Source organism: Hyperoodon ampullatus (assembly GCF_949752795.1).
Source record: "Hyperoodon ampullatus genome assembly, chromosome: 9".
Taxonomy (NCBI): Eukaryota; Metazoa; Chordata; class Mammalia; order Artiodactyla; family Ziphiidae; genus Hyperoodon; species Hyperoodon ampullatus.
Genome location: NC_136922.1, coordinates 53,171,970 through 53,189,180, shown reverse-complemented (window position 1 = coordinate 53,189,180; position 17,211 = coordinate 53,171,970). Strand labels below are relative to the sequence as shown.

The 17,211-nt window shown below is 36.3% G+C and overlaps 1 protein-coding gene across 2 annotated transcripts in view; it reads left to right on the top strand.

Annotated features, from left to right (window-relative positions):
• Positions 1-17,211, top strand: part of AKAP9 (A-kinase anchoring protein 9) — a gene marked incomplete at its 5' end in the record, with an annotated part of 150,198 nt that overhangs the window by 8,140 nt on the left and 124,847 nt on the right. For both annotated transcript variants that reach the window (XM_079711809.1, XM_079711808.1), the window contains one exon: positions 13,428-13,682. In XM_079711809.1, coding sequence (XP_079567935.1) covers positions 13,428-13,682 — 255 coding nt within the window. The remainder of the gene's footprint in view (positions 1-13,427; positions 13,683-17,211) is intronic.

Sequence of the window (17,211 nt, the reverse complement as noted above, 5' to 3'; positions counted from 1 at the left end):
CAGGGTATAAAGTCTAGAATCTCTTTCCTTCTTTTTCTTGATACTGAACACACAAAATTAGTAAACAAAATTCCTTGTTTACTAGGGCTCATTCATTGTGGACTCTGATTAGACTGTATTTATTCCTCAGGGTTCTCACTTTTTCAAGTTAATACTGCCTTATTGTTTCCCCAGGGAAGATAGGGACAGGGACCAATTATAACTAAAAATATTCTTCAGATTTATGAAAAACCAAGTTTAATGTATGAAAGTGTGTAAGAGGATGCAGGGGAAAGAGATGCAGGGATTTGCGATGGGCATGGGGTGGTGATCTGAGTTAATTACTACACCATTTATGCTCTGTTGACTGTATGTATAAGTTGATTTCTAAACTCAAATAAATAAGTAGATGCTCTAAAGGGCAAAGTATTAGAAAATGTGTAAAACCTGCATTAGCAAATATTTGCTGGGAGTTTATAGATGAAATAATAGGTTTTGGCTGAAAGTTATAGAAACTTTTCAAAGATAACTTAAAATATTGGGAATATTTTAATGTAAAACCATCTACATTTGCCAAACATATTTAATTTTTAATTTGTATAAATTCCTCTTCTAATGAAAATGTATGTCTGAGCATTTCTACTCCCTTTAACAAGAGAACTCTCACTTTTCCATTTTAACCAATAGCAATTTTTAGTAAAGTTTGAGAAAAAGAGAAGATAATAATTTGGGATTATTTTTTAGGTGAGAAGAATATATATATTTTTTTAATTAAAAGGGTGAAATGCAATATAAGTAATTTTAATAGGCATTGGTGTTTTAGTCTTATGACAGAGAGTCTATATAGTCTTTTTTTCCTCTGTGATTTGGATTTAAAATTTTTAACGTTTGGGACTTCCCCAGTGGTGCAGTGGTTAAGAATCTGCCTGCCAATGCAGGGGACACGGGTTTGATCCCTGGTCCGGGAAGATCCCACGTGCCACGGAGCAACTAAGCCTATGTGCCACAACTACTGAGCCTGAACTCTAGAGCCCGCGAGCCACAACTACTGAGCCAGTGTGCCACAATTACTGAAGCCTGTGTGCCGTAGAGCCCACGTACCACAACTACTGAGCCCACATACTGCAACTACTGAAACCCGCATGCTCCAGGGCCCACGTGCCACAACTACTGAGCCTGCATGCTGCAGCTACTGAAGCCTGCACGCCTAGAGCCCATGCTCCGCAACAAGAGAAGCCACTGCAATGAGAAGCCCGTGCACCGCAAGGAAGAGTAGCTCCCGCTCACCACAACTAGAGAAAGACCACACACAGCAAAGACCCAACGCAGTCAAAAATAAATAACTAAATAAAAATTTTAATGTTCTTTTCTATCTTATGTGCCATCATATTTTTGAGGTTCAGTAGTTTATACCTATTGAGAAAGTATCTCAGTTGAAAACTAAAACCCTTTGAATTATTCTGCAATTATCTTCCTGTGTCCTGTGTACTCATAACCCAATCCCATTAATTGTTTTTTATTCAGAATTTGTCTTCTACTTAGCCTTTTTCTTCCCATTCTAACACCACAACCCAATAGGCCCACATTATCTCACCTTCTATTTGGTTTCCCTGACTCACTCTCCTTTACCTTTCAGAGCCAACCAATCACCACATTCTGCTGACTTTACCTTCTAAATATTTCTTGATTTATCCCCACTTCTGTTTCTACCTCATTGTCTTTCACTTGGAGAGTGGGAAGGTTGACAGTGGAAGAAAGAAGAGTATGAATTTGTGATGATAGTAGCTACCAATTTTTGAGCACTTTCTAATGCTAGGCATTATGCTAAGCGTTTTACATTCATTTTCTTATTTAATCCTTGTAACTATTCTAAGAGCTGTGGATACTGTTTCTATCCCTATTTCACAGGTGGAAAAACCAGAGAGGTTAAGTAATTTGCACAAAGTCATGGTGGCAGAACAAGGATTCAAACCCACTCTGACCTAAGAGATTGTGTTCTTAACTTCAGCCCTGCACTGGCTAAACAGTGATCCTTGGTCACTGTTTAGGAGGTAGGATTGAGAGGCCTTGGTAATTGTTGTAAAGGGTAAGAGAGATGCTATGATCTGAATGTTCATTTCCCCCTAGAAATCATATGTAGCGATCGTACCCCCCAAGGTGATTGTATTAGGAGGTGGCGCCTTTGGGAAATGACTAAGTCATGAGAGCAGAGCCTGGGATTACTGCCCTTACAAAAGAGAGATTCCTTTCCCCTTTCCACCATGTGAGGCTATAGCAAAACAATGGCCATCTGTGAACTAGAAAGTGGGCTCTCACCAGACACCAGATCTGCTGGTTCCCTGATCTTGGACTTACAGCCTCCAGAATGGTGAGAAATAGATTTCTGATGTTTATATGCCACCCAGTCTATGATATTTTGTTATAGCAGCCCAAACAGACTAAGATAAGGGAAGACTCTAGTTTTCTGACTTGAGCAACTTAAGGGATGTTGGTCTCTGAGATAGGGGAACATGGACAGATTTGGGGGAAGAGGATTTGAGTGAAATGGGTCTCTGAGATAGGAAATGTGGGCATTTTTGGAGGGTAACAAATATTTTAGTAAGATGAAGATGACTTTTGTTTTGGATACATTGAGTCAGAGGACATCCTAAAAGAGTGGCCCAGTGTAAAACTGAATATGAGTCTGTTCCTTTAAAAGGCCATGCTAGAGATAAATATTTGGCTTAAAGATACTGGCTGACACTCTGGGAGTGGGGAGTTCACTCAAGACGACGACTAAATGGGATGCATACTGAGAGGTGAATTCTGTGGAGACACCCATGTTTAAAAAACAGGTGGAGAAGTATCTGCAAAGGATACTGGATACAAACTGTTTACAAAGCTAGGAGGTGATGATGTCTGTGAGACTAAGGGGAGAGTTTCAAGTAAGAAGGAGTGGCCACTTGTCAAAAATGAGAAATCAAGTATGATGGAGACTTGAAAAGTGACCTTGAGCTTTAGCAACAGTTGGTGAGAAAGGGAAGCGAAGAATTCAGATTACTGTGGGATGGAGAATGAATGTGAATCAGGAAAGGGTGGTGAATGCTACCTACTTTTTCAAAGATTTTTTTGTGAAAAGCAGTATAATAGTAGTGGTTATGAGCTTGGACTAGATGAGATAGTATGGGATCAAATTCTGGCTCTGCAGTTTATTAGCTTTGTGACTTCAGGCAAGTTTTTTAAACTTCTCAGTACTTGTTTCCCATCTGGAAAATGAGAAGAATAATAGTACCTGCTTTGGGGTTGTTGTGAGGATTCAACTAATACATATAAAGCTCGTAGAAGATTGTCAGTTATAAAAACTTTTCAAGAAGTGTTAGCCATCATCATCATTATTCTCATGCTGGAAAACTAGATTGGGGAAATAGGCTGGGATCAGATAATGAGGAGCCATATGTGTTAGTTGAGACAGTATGGATTTTATCCTAAAAGTAGCCAAAAACTGTCAAAGAATGTATATTTGACATGTTTAACCTTTGAAAAGGGTTACGGTTTTCCAAAAACCATATCCCATATTCAGGTAGGTATGCTGCCACCAGGTGGCAGGTATATGTTATTGCTATACAGATGAAGCAGTGAAACCATTAGTTTTTGGGGTTTTTTAATATAAAATATTGACTGATTCAAATAGCTAAATGTAAGCACCCTACTTCTAGCAGGGCACTTTGTTCCCAAAAAACTGATTAGTTAAGTGAAGGAGAGAAAAAGAGCGTTATAGTAACGATAGAGAGATTTCAAAGGAAGCTAAGAGAAGTATAGTTGGGCCTCATGGGAAACAGAACAGCCATTTGGAACCAATGCCATTCTCTCTATCATCCCTTATTTCACTTTCACAATATCTGATGCTCCTCTCTTTGCAGATCAGCTTCTTTTGCTTGTACATCAGTTTGCACATGACCAAAAATTAAGGATGAATCCCCAAATTTGTTCTATTCAATGGAATTGTTTCCCACTATAGACACTTAAAAAAAAGTGGGGGGGAGAGAAAAATTATTTAAATAATGCAAGCAAATCAATTCATAGAGTAAGCATCTAGCTTAGTGGTTCCCAAACTTTGCTGCACATTAGACGCCTCTGGAAAGATTTAAACAATTTCAAAGCCTAAGTCACACTCCAACCCCAAATCAGAAGGTCTGAGGTGCAATCCAGGACTCACTATTTTTTAAAGACCCTCAATGTGCAGTAAAGTTTGGGACCCACTGACATAGCTAATTTGTGTGATTCTGCAAAACTAGGTGATTATACATCATGAACTCTTATATGCCAGCTACTTTACTTGATGTGCAACTAAAGAAGTAAGGATGATTTCATCAGAAGGAAAACTGGCTGTGCTGAATACGCAAAAAAAATATTTTAGTCTGCAACATAACTAGTAGGTTGATAACATAAATGTACTTTATGGGTGAGTTTAGGGATATTTATATGATTATTGCATCATGCACTGATTTTCAAATCCTTCAATAAGATTCATCTCCCCTCTGTTACTTTCTGGACATCTTTTCTAACTCTTTGTTCCCTAATTCCAAGAGAAGAATCTAATCAACTGCCTTTTTTCTCATCACACTAGACTGGGAGGAGCAGCTGGGGTGTCCTGTATGGTAGGAGCTGTGAGCACTGGCCAGTTTCCTCAGCAGGAAGTTCTAAATACATACTTTAAAAATACTTAAATATGTTTCACCTGCAAAAGAATACATATAAAATATATAGATAAGAAAAATGATTTTTTTAAAATGACCTCTATGCCTGTCACCCAGTTTAAGAAATATACACATTCAAATACATTTGAAATCTTTCCCAATCTAATCCCACCCCCTCTCTACCTAAGGTAACTACAATTCTGAGTTTTCTTTATCAGTGCCTTGCTTTTCTGTACCACATATGTTTACATAATATATTAGTTTTGCTGTTTTTGAACTTAATGGTATCATATTATAAGCAGTATTCAATGCGTTTCTTTTTGTTCAGTATTATGTAAAGATGTTCACACATGCATACTATTCCATTATAGGAATTTACCTCATTTAGCATTCTCATATCAATGAGCGTTTGGGTTGTTTCCAGTTTTTCTGTTACAAACACTGGTGCTGTGTTAACTTTTGCCCATTTTCCAATGCACATGCCAAGGGCCTAGAGGTGTGCAGAGATCATAATCCCACGGTCCTTCAGTCCTCGGGGAGTAGTGAGTGTGTTGTGGAATGAGATAGGAAGAGGAAGCAAAACCAAAGCCAACTTACATTTATGTGTTTATTATACACCCAGTTTCATCACAGATTATCTCTGACAGATCATTGGAGCTGTTGATGGGCACTGGATATCTGACAGGATGGACCATTGAAGTGACCAGATACAGCAGTTCTTTTATTTTTTAAGTCGATATTTCCTGCAAAAAAAAATATGCGTATAAGAGAGAATAATATTCTATTATCTGTGGCTTATAAATGAACAAACCTCAGATGATAAGCTGGCATGTACTTTTGCTGCTGAGGGTGATAGCATCTGTTACAGATATACCTTGTTTCAGGGATTCTCCTTTACATGAACTGCTATTTATTTGTTTATTTTTGATGAGATTAAGCTTTATACTGTGCAGAAAGTAGGTAAGGTTGGGGCAAAGTGCCATCGTTCTCACCGTTCAGTGTTAGCAGTAAATGAGGTGACAGTGAAATTAAACAAGTTGGTGGCATCTGGACAGTGAGGTGTAATAATCTGTCACTGTTAGCAGTTATGCTTATGGGATGTCTGGAGAGGGTGTGTGGAGAGGCTGATGAAAGACGCCAGGCCCCAGGACAGCATAATTCCTGGGACTTCTGCCTTATTTCTGTCTTTTGGGATGAGATTTTTGGTAGATGTGTAGTTGTATTATATCCTTTTAAAAATAGTGATATTAACATATGGGCCCATAGTTTTATTAGTGAATATTCTTTACAGATCTTTGGGGAAGGGAGGGAGGCAGTGAAAATCTTTCAGAAAAGAAAACAATTACCCATAGTCTCATAACCTACAAGTAATCACTATTAACAGTTTGTTCATTCTTTTGTTTCTATGTATATTTTTAAACTTAGCTTGAATCATACTCTGCATGCAGTTTTGGCCTCTTTTCTCCCCCAGCTTTATGTTGAGAGCATTTTCCCACATTAAATTTTTTTGGAAAGCATTATCTTTGACAGGTACACAATATTACGTTGTATGGTTGTACAGTAATGTAAACATGGACCTGATATATCATTTTAGTTTTTTTTTTAGAAACTATACAGGTATTCTGAAGTTCTGAGGAATAAGCCTAAAATTATTGCTTATGGTTCCTCTTTTCTGTAAAAAAAAAAAAAAATCTTTTTTTTCACTCAACAAATTTTTATTGAGAACCTATATGCAGGCACTATTCGAGACTTAGAGTATTACATAGGCTTTGATTTTGATTAAAAATCCCTGCCCTCCTGGAGCATATCTTCTAGTTATTTGTTCTGCAATGATAATTTGACTTCATATACTTCTTATAGTAACATGAGCCTAAAACAGTATTTTGATAATTTTATATACTTAGAAGTGATTTGTTCTAAACACTATACTGTAATCATTCCACTTTTTATTCTATATCTTTTTTCATTTGGGATCATTTAGTAATAGATACTGTTTATTGAACTGTTTTTTCAAGCAACAGTTAAAAAGAAACTTTGTTATAATGTAGAATTCTAGTTTTTCTTCTACATAATTAAGTGAGAGTATGGGGAAGAAAAAGGGAAAGGAACAGTTGAAAAAAACTTTTCCAATTTAAGCATTAAAAGCTGGAAGAAATTTTATTGATTGATTGACATAATTGATCTATAATATTATTTTCAAGTGTACAACATAGAGATTTAATATTTTTATAGGTTATACTCCATTTAAAGTTATTATAAAATATAGGCTATATTCCCTGTGCTGTACAGTATATCCTTGTACCTTACTTATAATTTTTTTTTTTTTTTTTTTTGCGGTACGCGGGCCTCTCACTGTTGTGGCCTCTCCCGTTGCAGAGCACAGGCTCCGGACGCGCACGGGCCCAGCCGCTCCGTGGCATGTGGGATCTTCCCAGACCGGGGCACGAGCCCGTGTCCCCTGCATCGGCAGGCGGACTCTCAACCACTGCGCCACCAGGGAGGCCCACTTATAATGTTTTATACATAGTAGTTTGTACCTCTTAATCTCCTACCACTGTATCTTGCCCCTTGCCCCACTGGTAACCACTAGTTTGTTCTCTATATCTGAGTCTGTTTCTGTTTTGTTACATTCATTTGTTTGTTCTATTTTTTAGATTCCACATATAAGTGAGAGCATACAGTATTTGCCTTTCTCTGTCTGACTTATTTCAGTAAGCATAAAACCCTCTGGTCCATCCATGTTGATACAAATGGCAGAAGTTCATTCTTTTTTATGGCTGAGTAATATTCCATTGTATGTATACCACATTTTCTTTATCCATTCATCTGTTGATGGACACTTACCATACGTTGGCTATTGTAAATAATGCTACTGTGAACATTGGGGTGCATGTATCTTTTTGAATTAGTGTTTTTGTTTTCTTAGGATATATCACCTAGGAGTGGACTTGCTGGATCATATGGTAAAACTGAAAGAAGCTTTAAGAGATCCTTCTAATCCTCCTCTTCATTGTACAGTTGAAAAAACTGAGTTCTCTTGAGGTTAAGGGGCTTGTCCAGTGTCACATAGCTAGCTTATTAGAGTCTCTGTAAACACAACAGTCCAGTACTCTAATATATGTAATCCATATTCTTTTTGAAACGTTATTTTCGCTCAAAAAATATTTGGGCTTACTATGTGCCAGACAATGAAATGTGTTAAAATTTGCAAAATTAACGTAACTTTTTCAGTTCGAGAGTCTATTTTCTTCTTAGACTTAAAAGTGTTGGAAAACTTTAAGAAAAATTCTGCATTGAATGAGGTTGTAGGATATAAATAAGACTGCTGGATCCATAAGGGAAAGTCCTGTGGTCTTTTCCATATCTGATTTCCTTGGGTCTATTTGGCACTGTTATTTTCCAACAGTTTGTATTTTGTCATATCGTTGGAAAATATTCTTCGGAGCATCTTTAAAGTGTTGCTTTTGTCTTCTTTGTTTTCAGTTGCCCTACTTCAGCTCTACATACAAATTGTGTTTGGGTCAACTGTGTTATTCTTCTGTGTTTTCATAGTTAGGTCCCTGAAGTTTTGTTGTAATAGCTTGTACAGCATTCTTGTTCAACATTCATTAGGGAATATCACAAAGGTAAAGGCTGCACGGACAGGTACAAATAGTTACATAATTAGAATTAGGATTTCTTAAATTTTCTACAGTAAAAACAGCTACTTACAGCTGCTTTTGAAGACTAGAGAAAGTAGATAACATTTTAAAAATATTTTATAATTTCTTGGTGTATGTGTGTGTTGTGTGTGTGTTTTTTCCCTAGTGTTGTCAAAAAAGTATTTGTTTTGGTGATTTCATTTGTTCATGCCTTTAAACTTCATGTTTTAGATTTAATGTTAGTGTTTTTAAGTTTAATGACAAATGAAGGAAAAGAGCTCAGAATGCATGGAATGCAAATTGGTATAATGGAAAGAATACTGGATTTGGAGTCAGATGTTCTTGTTATATTTTGCTACTTTTGGGCAAGTAACTCATATTTGTCTTCAAATCTCAGCTTCCATATTCTTTTCTCAATATTTCATGACTTCTCCCTTACATTCCCATTCAAATTAAGTCTTTCTATTTTAGACTTTTTTTAGTACCTATACTTTTTCTTCAAAGCACTTTTTGTCTCTTGAAATGATATATTTCTGTATTTGTCCATATTTGTTTAATTTTTTTTCTTCCTAACTGGATTACAATTCAGAGGAGTAGGGTTTATATCTGTTTCATTACTACCTACCCTGCACAGGGCAGACACATGATAATTTATTCCATAAACTCAATATTTATTCCATAAACACAATAAATATTTTTTAAATAAATGAACTACTCACTACTGTCTGTCATATGCCAAGATACTTCCTTCACAGCTGTAAAACTCTACAACCACACCTCTTACAGAAAGCCTTTTTTGAGAAAATCAGGACAAGAGAAGTTCCCGTACTAGCTCCTTAAAGATATACAGGACTGTTGAGTTTACAAAATTGTACACTAACTTTTACCTTGTTTCTCACAACTCAATGAAATATTAGGCTGGCTTAGACTAAAAGATCCTACTGTTAAGACAGTGTATTTCGACTCATGTCTAGCTTTGTGCCTGGCACATAAACACCTGATGAACTCTCAAGACACAAAACAGATTCCAGTTAGTACTTTTATTAAAGTGACATTATAAAAACTTGGCATTTTTTACAGCATTAAAAAAATTCCTTGTTTTATTGAGAATGATCATTTATAAATAAATATTGAGTTTATGAAATAAATTATTAGTCATTTTTATTTAATTATTTATTCGTGTTCTGGTCAGGGTAAGACATTTGCTTGAGATCTGAATTAGTTTTGAAAGACAAGGGTATATGGACATATCTTTCCAGTAAATCTTGCAGCTATTTCCGTGCCTGCATATGTTAACATTTTTATAATTGGCTTCCAAATGACAAACACAGATGTCTGTAGTCTGAATTTCCAGCATGTTTTAGAATAAATGTTTTTCCAGTAATTTAAAATGTACCATTGCAGTATCAAATGATTAGCTAATTGAATAGAGTTTCTGATTTTTGCTTATCTGCCAGCTTGCCATTTTTCAGATTTAAAATAAAAATAGATAGCTATTTATGATGTGATTACGATGTGATTTTGTTCCTTTTCTCATGTTTTTACAAAACAGAACTCTTCCTAAAAAGCTATTATGGGCATTGTTTTTCTGAGAATTTAATTTTGTCATTTGCTTAGTTTTTCTGTTTATTTGTTTTGCCTAGTGGGGTAGAGAGATTATGGTGAGAGGGAATATTTTATGTTTTAATTCATTTAATTGCCACTTTGAATTCTGAGACCATGGAACTTTTTTAGATAGTGGAATTAGATATGCCAGTTTATCATCTTAGTTCTTAGGTTCTGTGGGACAGTGCTTAAAATTATTGCTTAATGTTAACTTTTCTATAAAAGGTATGTTATCTTTTTCACTCATCATGTATTTATTGAGTACTGTTCTAGATTTTGAATATATAGCAGTGAACAAAAGTTCTTACATTCATGGAGTTTACCTTCTGGTTAATTGTTCTGAAAAAATAATATGACTTCATGTAATCAATAACATAGGCCTGAAACAATGTCTTGGTAATTTTATGTCCTTAGAAGTGATTAATTCTAAACACTGTAATAGAACTATTCTCTTTTTTTTTTTTTTTTTTTTTTTTAAACAGCTGCGTTGCATCTTCTTTGCAGCGCGCAGGCTTTCTCTAGTTGCGGCGAGCAGGGGCTACTCTTCACTGTGGTGTGTGGGCTTCTCATTGCAGTGCCTTCTCTTGTTGCAGAGCACAGGCTCTAGGCCTGCGGGCTTCAGTAGTTGTGGCACACAGGCTTCGTAGTTGTGGCTCGTGGGCTCTAGAGCGCAGGCTCAGTAGTTGTGGCGCATGGGCTTAGTTGCTCTGCGGCTTGTGGCATCTTCCTGGACCAGGGCTCGAACCTTTGTCCCCTGCATTGTCAGGCAGTTTCTTAACCACTGCGCCACCAAGGAAGTCCCTATTCTACTTTTTTTTTTTTTTGCGGTACGCGGGCCTCTCACTGTTGTGGTCTCTCCCGTTGCGGAGCACAGGCTCCGGATGCGCAGGCTCAGCGGCCATGGCTCACAGACCTAGCTGCTCTGCGGCATGTGGGATCTTCCCGGACTGGGGCACGAACCCGTGTCCCCTGCATCGGCAGGAGGACTCTCAACCACTGTGCCACCAGGGAAGCCCCCCTATTCTACTTTTTATTCCATATCTATTATTAACCTTTTCATTGGGTTCATTTAATAATGGATACTGTTGTCTCAGGCAGCAGGTTTTTTGTTTGTTTTTTTTAATCAGTCTTTTTATAGTACAGGATTTTAGTTTTCTCTTTTGTTATGTATTTGTACATATAAATAAATATTAAATATAAATTATATATCCTAACAGAGTTGGAATTTTAAACAAAATCTTCATCATTGTCCTGATATCCTCTGCTGTCTGAATATATTTTTAAATCTTAAGAATGTCATTAACATTTTTTGCTTTTGCATTCTTTCTGAGGGATCGATTTAAAATGATGTCCCTAGACTTTTGATTCTATTTACAGATAATATATAATAGTGTTTCAGTTGGTTTATTTTTAAGAATGAATTTGCTCTCCAAAGTAGTTTAAATGCATTCCAGCAGTTTAATAATGTACAAATAGAGGCAACTGGTCTTGCATCTGTTCCTTAAGCAGATAGTAGAATAACTGACTAGTTGCTGATCAACTGGGGAAGAAATTTAAATGTGATATATTTTTATATAGCAAGGTCAGTGATTAGATATTTCTGACATTAATTAGACACCTTTATTAAGTAAACAATACATATCTATAAACTTTTCTTCATTTACAGCAGACAAAAGTATAATATATGCTGTATGTTATTCTATAGATTCTAGTATTTGTCACATATTTTGATAGTTAATGATATCAACATCATCAAGATTGCTTTAATCCTTCATATCATAAGACATTTACTGGCCGTCTTTGTAATTGGTCTAATTTATATATTAATATGTTTGTATATTTCCTCTGTTTCCTCTTTTTAAGGCACAAAGGGCTTATACCTGTTCTTATGCTTTTGTTTCTCTCAGAATGACTGTGTTCAAATTAAATTTAGGAATTGGTAGTTAATAGTTGCTTCATATAAAATTTGGAAAATTTATGCACCAAAAAGGAAATTTCAAGTGAGCATAAGGAAAAATACCTGTAATCCTAAATCCAGAGACAGACCAAAATTGTTATGGTTATATTCTTCCAGAATTTATCCATGCCTCTGTGTAGAATGTTATTAAAATTTAAGATAGGTATAATTGTTGAAGGCTGTGAGCCTGAGGCCTGCCTTATCTTTGTTAAAAGAGATGCACTTAATTTTCCTTTTACTAAAAAAGGTTATATTGCAATATTATACCTAATGTTGTATATAAACATTTACTATTAATAATGGTTTACATTAATATTTTTAATATTAATAATGGTTTGCATTAGTATTATTTTAATTGAATTAATCTAGTGTTGCCCAAAATATGTTATCCATACTTCTGATATAGGTAGTGATGAGATATTTTAGGTGATATCCTGATCCAGTATTAAATAACAGTGGATAGTATTGTAAAAAAAAAAGCTATTACTTTTCCAGGTTTCTTTAACCAGGTTTCTTACAAGCCAAAAGTCTGATACTTATAGATCCTTAGCACCCCTCTAACACTTCCCTGTTTCTTTTAGAACCATCAGCAATATATCTAGCTAAAATTTTAATAATACAGTTTTATTTTTCATTGTGTTCATTTTTGGGTTTTTTTTTTTTTTTTCTCTTGTGGCACGTGGGCCTCTCACTGTTGTGGCCCCTCCCGCTGCGGAGCACAGACTCCGGATGCACATGCTCAGCGGCCATGGCTCATGGGCCCAGCCACCCCGCGGCATGTGGGATCCTCCTGGACCGGGGCATGATCCTGCGTCTCCCCCATCAGCAGGCGGACTCTCAACCACTGCGCCACCAGGGAAGCCCTCATTTTTGTTTTTATTTTTAAAAAAATGACAAGTGATACTTTTAATTTATGTCAAGGATAGAAAGTATCCTTTTAAAATAAATTTAAATAAGAAAAGTACACTAGTTAAAACGTATTAAGTAACTGGTAAGTTTAGGTGACACTAGGATATGGCAAAAATCCTGATGATGGTATGCAAATGATTAAGGGCTAGGAGGCTCTACTGTTTGATACTGAAAATATTTATAATTTTTTCCATTATAAACAAGTCTGCATTGATCATTTGTATAGCTAAAGCTTTTTGCATGAAATAATTACATTTACTAATATACGTAAGTGGAAGTCACAGAAATTCCGCAAAGCAAATGCATTTAGAGCTCCTATGTTTTCATATAATCTCATATCCAGAGATTATACTCTCACTAAACAGTGAATGAGAATGCCTGTTTTTTATTCTACCCAACGCTGGGCTAATTTTTTTTTCTTTAGACATGATATTTTCAGTTCTTCTCAACATTTGAACAGCATTCATTCAGAAATACCTAGTTTCTTTGCAATTCAGTAGTCATTCTTGTGTTAAACACAGTAACCATTGTCCATTATTTTGTCATCGTTTTAGTGATGGGTTGATCTTTTAAAGAAAGTGACTCCAAATCTACTTTTTTCTTAGTGCTGATAAAGAAAAATTATCTTTGACAATAACGATGATTTTTTTTTTTCTGTAGCTTGCCGAGTTTCGACAAAGGAAAGCTCAATCTGATGGGCAGAATCCTAAGAAGCAGAAAAAAAAGAGGAAAACTTCAAGTAGTAAACATGACATGTCAGCATACCATGCTGTGAATATTGAGCAATCACAGAGTGATGAAATGTGCACAAATAGTTCTCAGAGATTAGGATCAGCTGTGACTCCTGAATCCACAATAATGAGAACTCTACACAGTGGAGAAATAGTTAAACATGACCAGGTCTTCTCTGTTGAAGTAAGTATTCATCCAGATTCTTAAATACTAGCATTCTAAGTGTAAAGTTGTAATGGCAACACTCATTAGCACCCTATGCGATTTTTGTGAGCTTGATTTAACAAACACTCATTGAGCAGCTGTATTACACCAAAGATTGAGCACCAAGGATACCAAGATAAATATGACAGTCTCTATCCTTGAAAGTCACTCTAGTGGGGAAGGTGGATGTAAGATAGGCTGTGTACCTTGATTAGAGCCATGCTAGCAACAATGCACATGGTGTCCTAAAGTACCATGATTTGGGGGAATGCCCAAATCAGTCTTGTGTGTGTTATTTGGGAAAGTTTCCAGGAAGAGAACCAAGTCTTGAGATGTACGTTAGAGTTAGCTAGAGGCAAAGAAGTAGGGCAGACAACCTCCATGCTAAAGAATCAGCATTCTCAAAGACATGAAACAGTGTGATGTGATTTGGAAACCTTAAGTAGTTTAGTTTTAAACGGATCTCAAAGTGATCAGGATAGGATGGTGGTAATGGTGAACAGAGGAAGGCTGTACCTGGCCCATAGAAAGTTTTCCTCAATAAATGCTAATTTTCTTCCTCCCATTAATGATGGAATTTTCAAGAATAAGGAGATGAGGGAGAAGTTAAGAGTGGATTGGGTGGCGGGTGGGATGGTGGAGCTACCAACTAAGACCAGGAGTAGAGAACAATGCCATACTTAGGAGGAAGAGTGTTGTACAAGGCAAAAAATGATCATTTGGATTGTGCCCTGGCATATTTAGGTAGAAATAGGATTTAGATATATAGGGATTTGAGCTTTAGTCAAGAGTCAAAGATGTCATAGAGATTTGCTATTCATCATAAAAGTGGATCTGAGTTTTTCCTTCTTAGAGTTTTTTGAGCATTTTGGATATATAGATTAATGTTTTTTATCAACTTTGGGAAGTTTTCAGCCATTATATCTTTGAATATTCTTTCTGACCCTCTCCTCTCCTTCTGAGTCTCCCTTATTCATATGTTAGTATGTTTGTTGCACAGGTCTTTGATGCTCTGTTCATTTTTTTAAAATTCTTTTTTCTTTTTCTCAGACTGGATAATTTCAGTTGAACTATATTGAAGTTTGCTCTGATTCTTCTTCCTCCTCAGATCTCCTGTTAAGCCCCTCTAGTGAATTTTACATTTCAGTTATTTTACTTTTAACTCCAGAATTTCTCTTTGGTTCTTTTATAAATTCTTTCTTTTTTTATATTCCCTATTTGGCGAGGCATTGTTCTTATAATTTTCTTTAGTTTTTTAGACATTATTTCCTTCATTTATTTGACTTTTTAAAAAATAGCTAATTTAAAATCTTTGTCTATTAAGTCCAATATCTATGGTTCCTCAGGGACAGTTGCTACTGACTACTGTTTTTCTTGTGTATGAGCCATACTTTACTTTTTCTTTGTGTATTTGTAATTTTTTAAATATTTATTTATTTATTTTTGGCTGCATTGGTTTTCTTTGCTGCAAGTGGGCTTTCTCTAGTTGCAAAGAACAGGGTCTACTCTTCATTGCGGTGTGCAGGCTTCTCACTGCGGTGGCTTCTCTTGTTGCGTAGCACAGGCTCTAGGCACACGGGCTTCAGTAGTTGTGGCTCGTGGGCTCTAGAGTGCAGGCTCAGTAGTTGTGGCACATGGGCTTAGTTGCTCCACGGCATTTGGGATCTTCCCGGACCAGCGCTTGAACCCGTGTCCCCTGCATTGGCAGGTGGATTCTTAACCACTGCGCCACCAGGGAAGCCCTGTATTTGTAACTTTTTGTTGAAATCTAGATCTTTTGTATAATACAATATAGTAACCATGGTGCTTGATTTGATTTGAAGATGTTTTTATTTTCATTTTCTGCCTAACAAATCAATACTTGGGCTTTCACTGGAATTTTAGCATTTCAAGTGCAGTGTCTTGTTCACCATTTTATCCTCAGTAGCACAGTTCTTAGTACACAATATGCATTTAATCAATAGCCATTTAAAAGAATAAGTAAGTGAGCGAACCATAAGGACTTGCATCATGAAAGTGGGTTTTTTTGGTGGTTTTTTTTTTTGGCCACACTGGATCTTCATTGCTGCGCACAGGCTTTCTCTAGTTGTGGTGAGTGGGGGCTACTCTTCGTTGCAGTGCACAGGCTTCTCATTGCGGTGGCTTCTCTTGTTGCTGAACACAGGCTCTAGGCACACGGGCTTCAGTAGTTTCAGCATGCAGGCTCAGTAGTTGCAGCATGCAGGCTCAATAGTTGTGGCACATGCGGCCCAGAGTGTGCAGACTTCAGTAGTTGCAGCACACAGGCTCTAGAGCACACGGGCTTCAGTAGTTGTGGTGCGCAGGCTCAGTAGTTGTGGCACATGGGCTCAGTTGCCCGTGGCATGTGGTATCTTCCCGGACCAGAGATCGAACTGATGTCCCCTGCGTTGGCAGGTGGATTCTTAACCACTGGACCATCTGGGAAGTCCCATGAAAGTTAGGAACATAAGTTAGGAACCACTGCTACAGGATTTTAGAATAGGAGTAAGCTTATTTCTGTTCCTGGCATCATTACTACATCAGAGAGGAGGTTGACTGGGAACTTGATCTTGAGTGCTGAATAAAATTCCCGTAAGTGTAGATGAGAAAGGAGACAGTGATGCTTCCTGTTTTGTTTTTTTTTCGATTTTTGCTTTTTTTGTTTGTTTGGTTGGGGTTTTTTTGTTTTTTGTTTCTGTTAATTTTTTTGAGCTCATTGGACAGGTACTTTATTATTTTTCCCCATTTTGGAGGAGTACTTCTCAGACTTCCATGTATATACAGATCACATGTGGGATCTTTTTAAAATGTAGATTCTGATTCAGCAGGTCTGGGTGGGGCCCATGAATCAGCTTTTTTTAAATTTTTAATGTTTTAAAATTGAAATATAGTTGATTTACAATGTTGAGTTAGTTTCTGGTGTACAGCAAAGTGATTCAGTTATAAGTATATATACATATACTTATGTATATATATGCATCCATATATATGTATATATACTTATTCAGATTCTTTTCCATTAGGGTTTATTACAAGATATAGAATATAGTTCCATGTGCTATACAGTAGGATCTTGTTGTTTATCTATTTTATATATAGTAGATTGTATCTGCTAATCCCAAAGTTCTAATTTATCACTCCCTGCCTTCCTCTTTGGTAACCATAAGTTTGTTTTCTACGTCTGAGTTTGTTTCTATTTTGTAAATAAGTTCATTTGTGTCATTTTTTTTTTAGATTCCACATGTAAGTTATATCATATGATGTTTGTCTTTCTCTGTTTGACTTACTTCACTTACTGTGATAATCTCTAAGTCCTTGTATGTTGCTGCAAATGGCATTATTTCTTTTTTATGGCTGAGTAATATTCCATTTTATTTATATATATGTATATATCACATCTTCTTTATCCATTCATCTGTCGATGGACACTTAGGTTGTTTCTGTGTCTTAGCTATTGTAAATAGTACTGCTATGAACATTGGGGTGTATGTATCTTTTCCAATTAGAG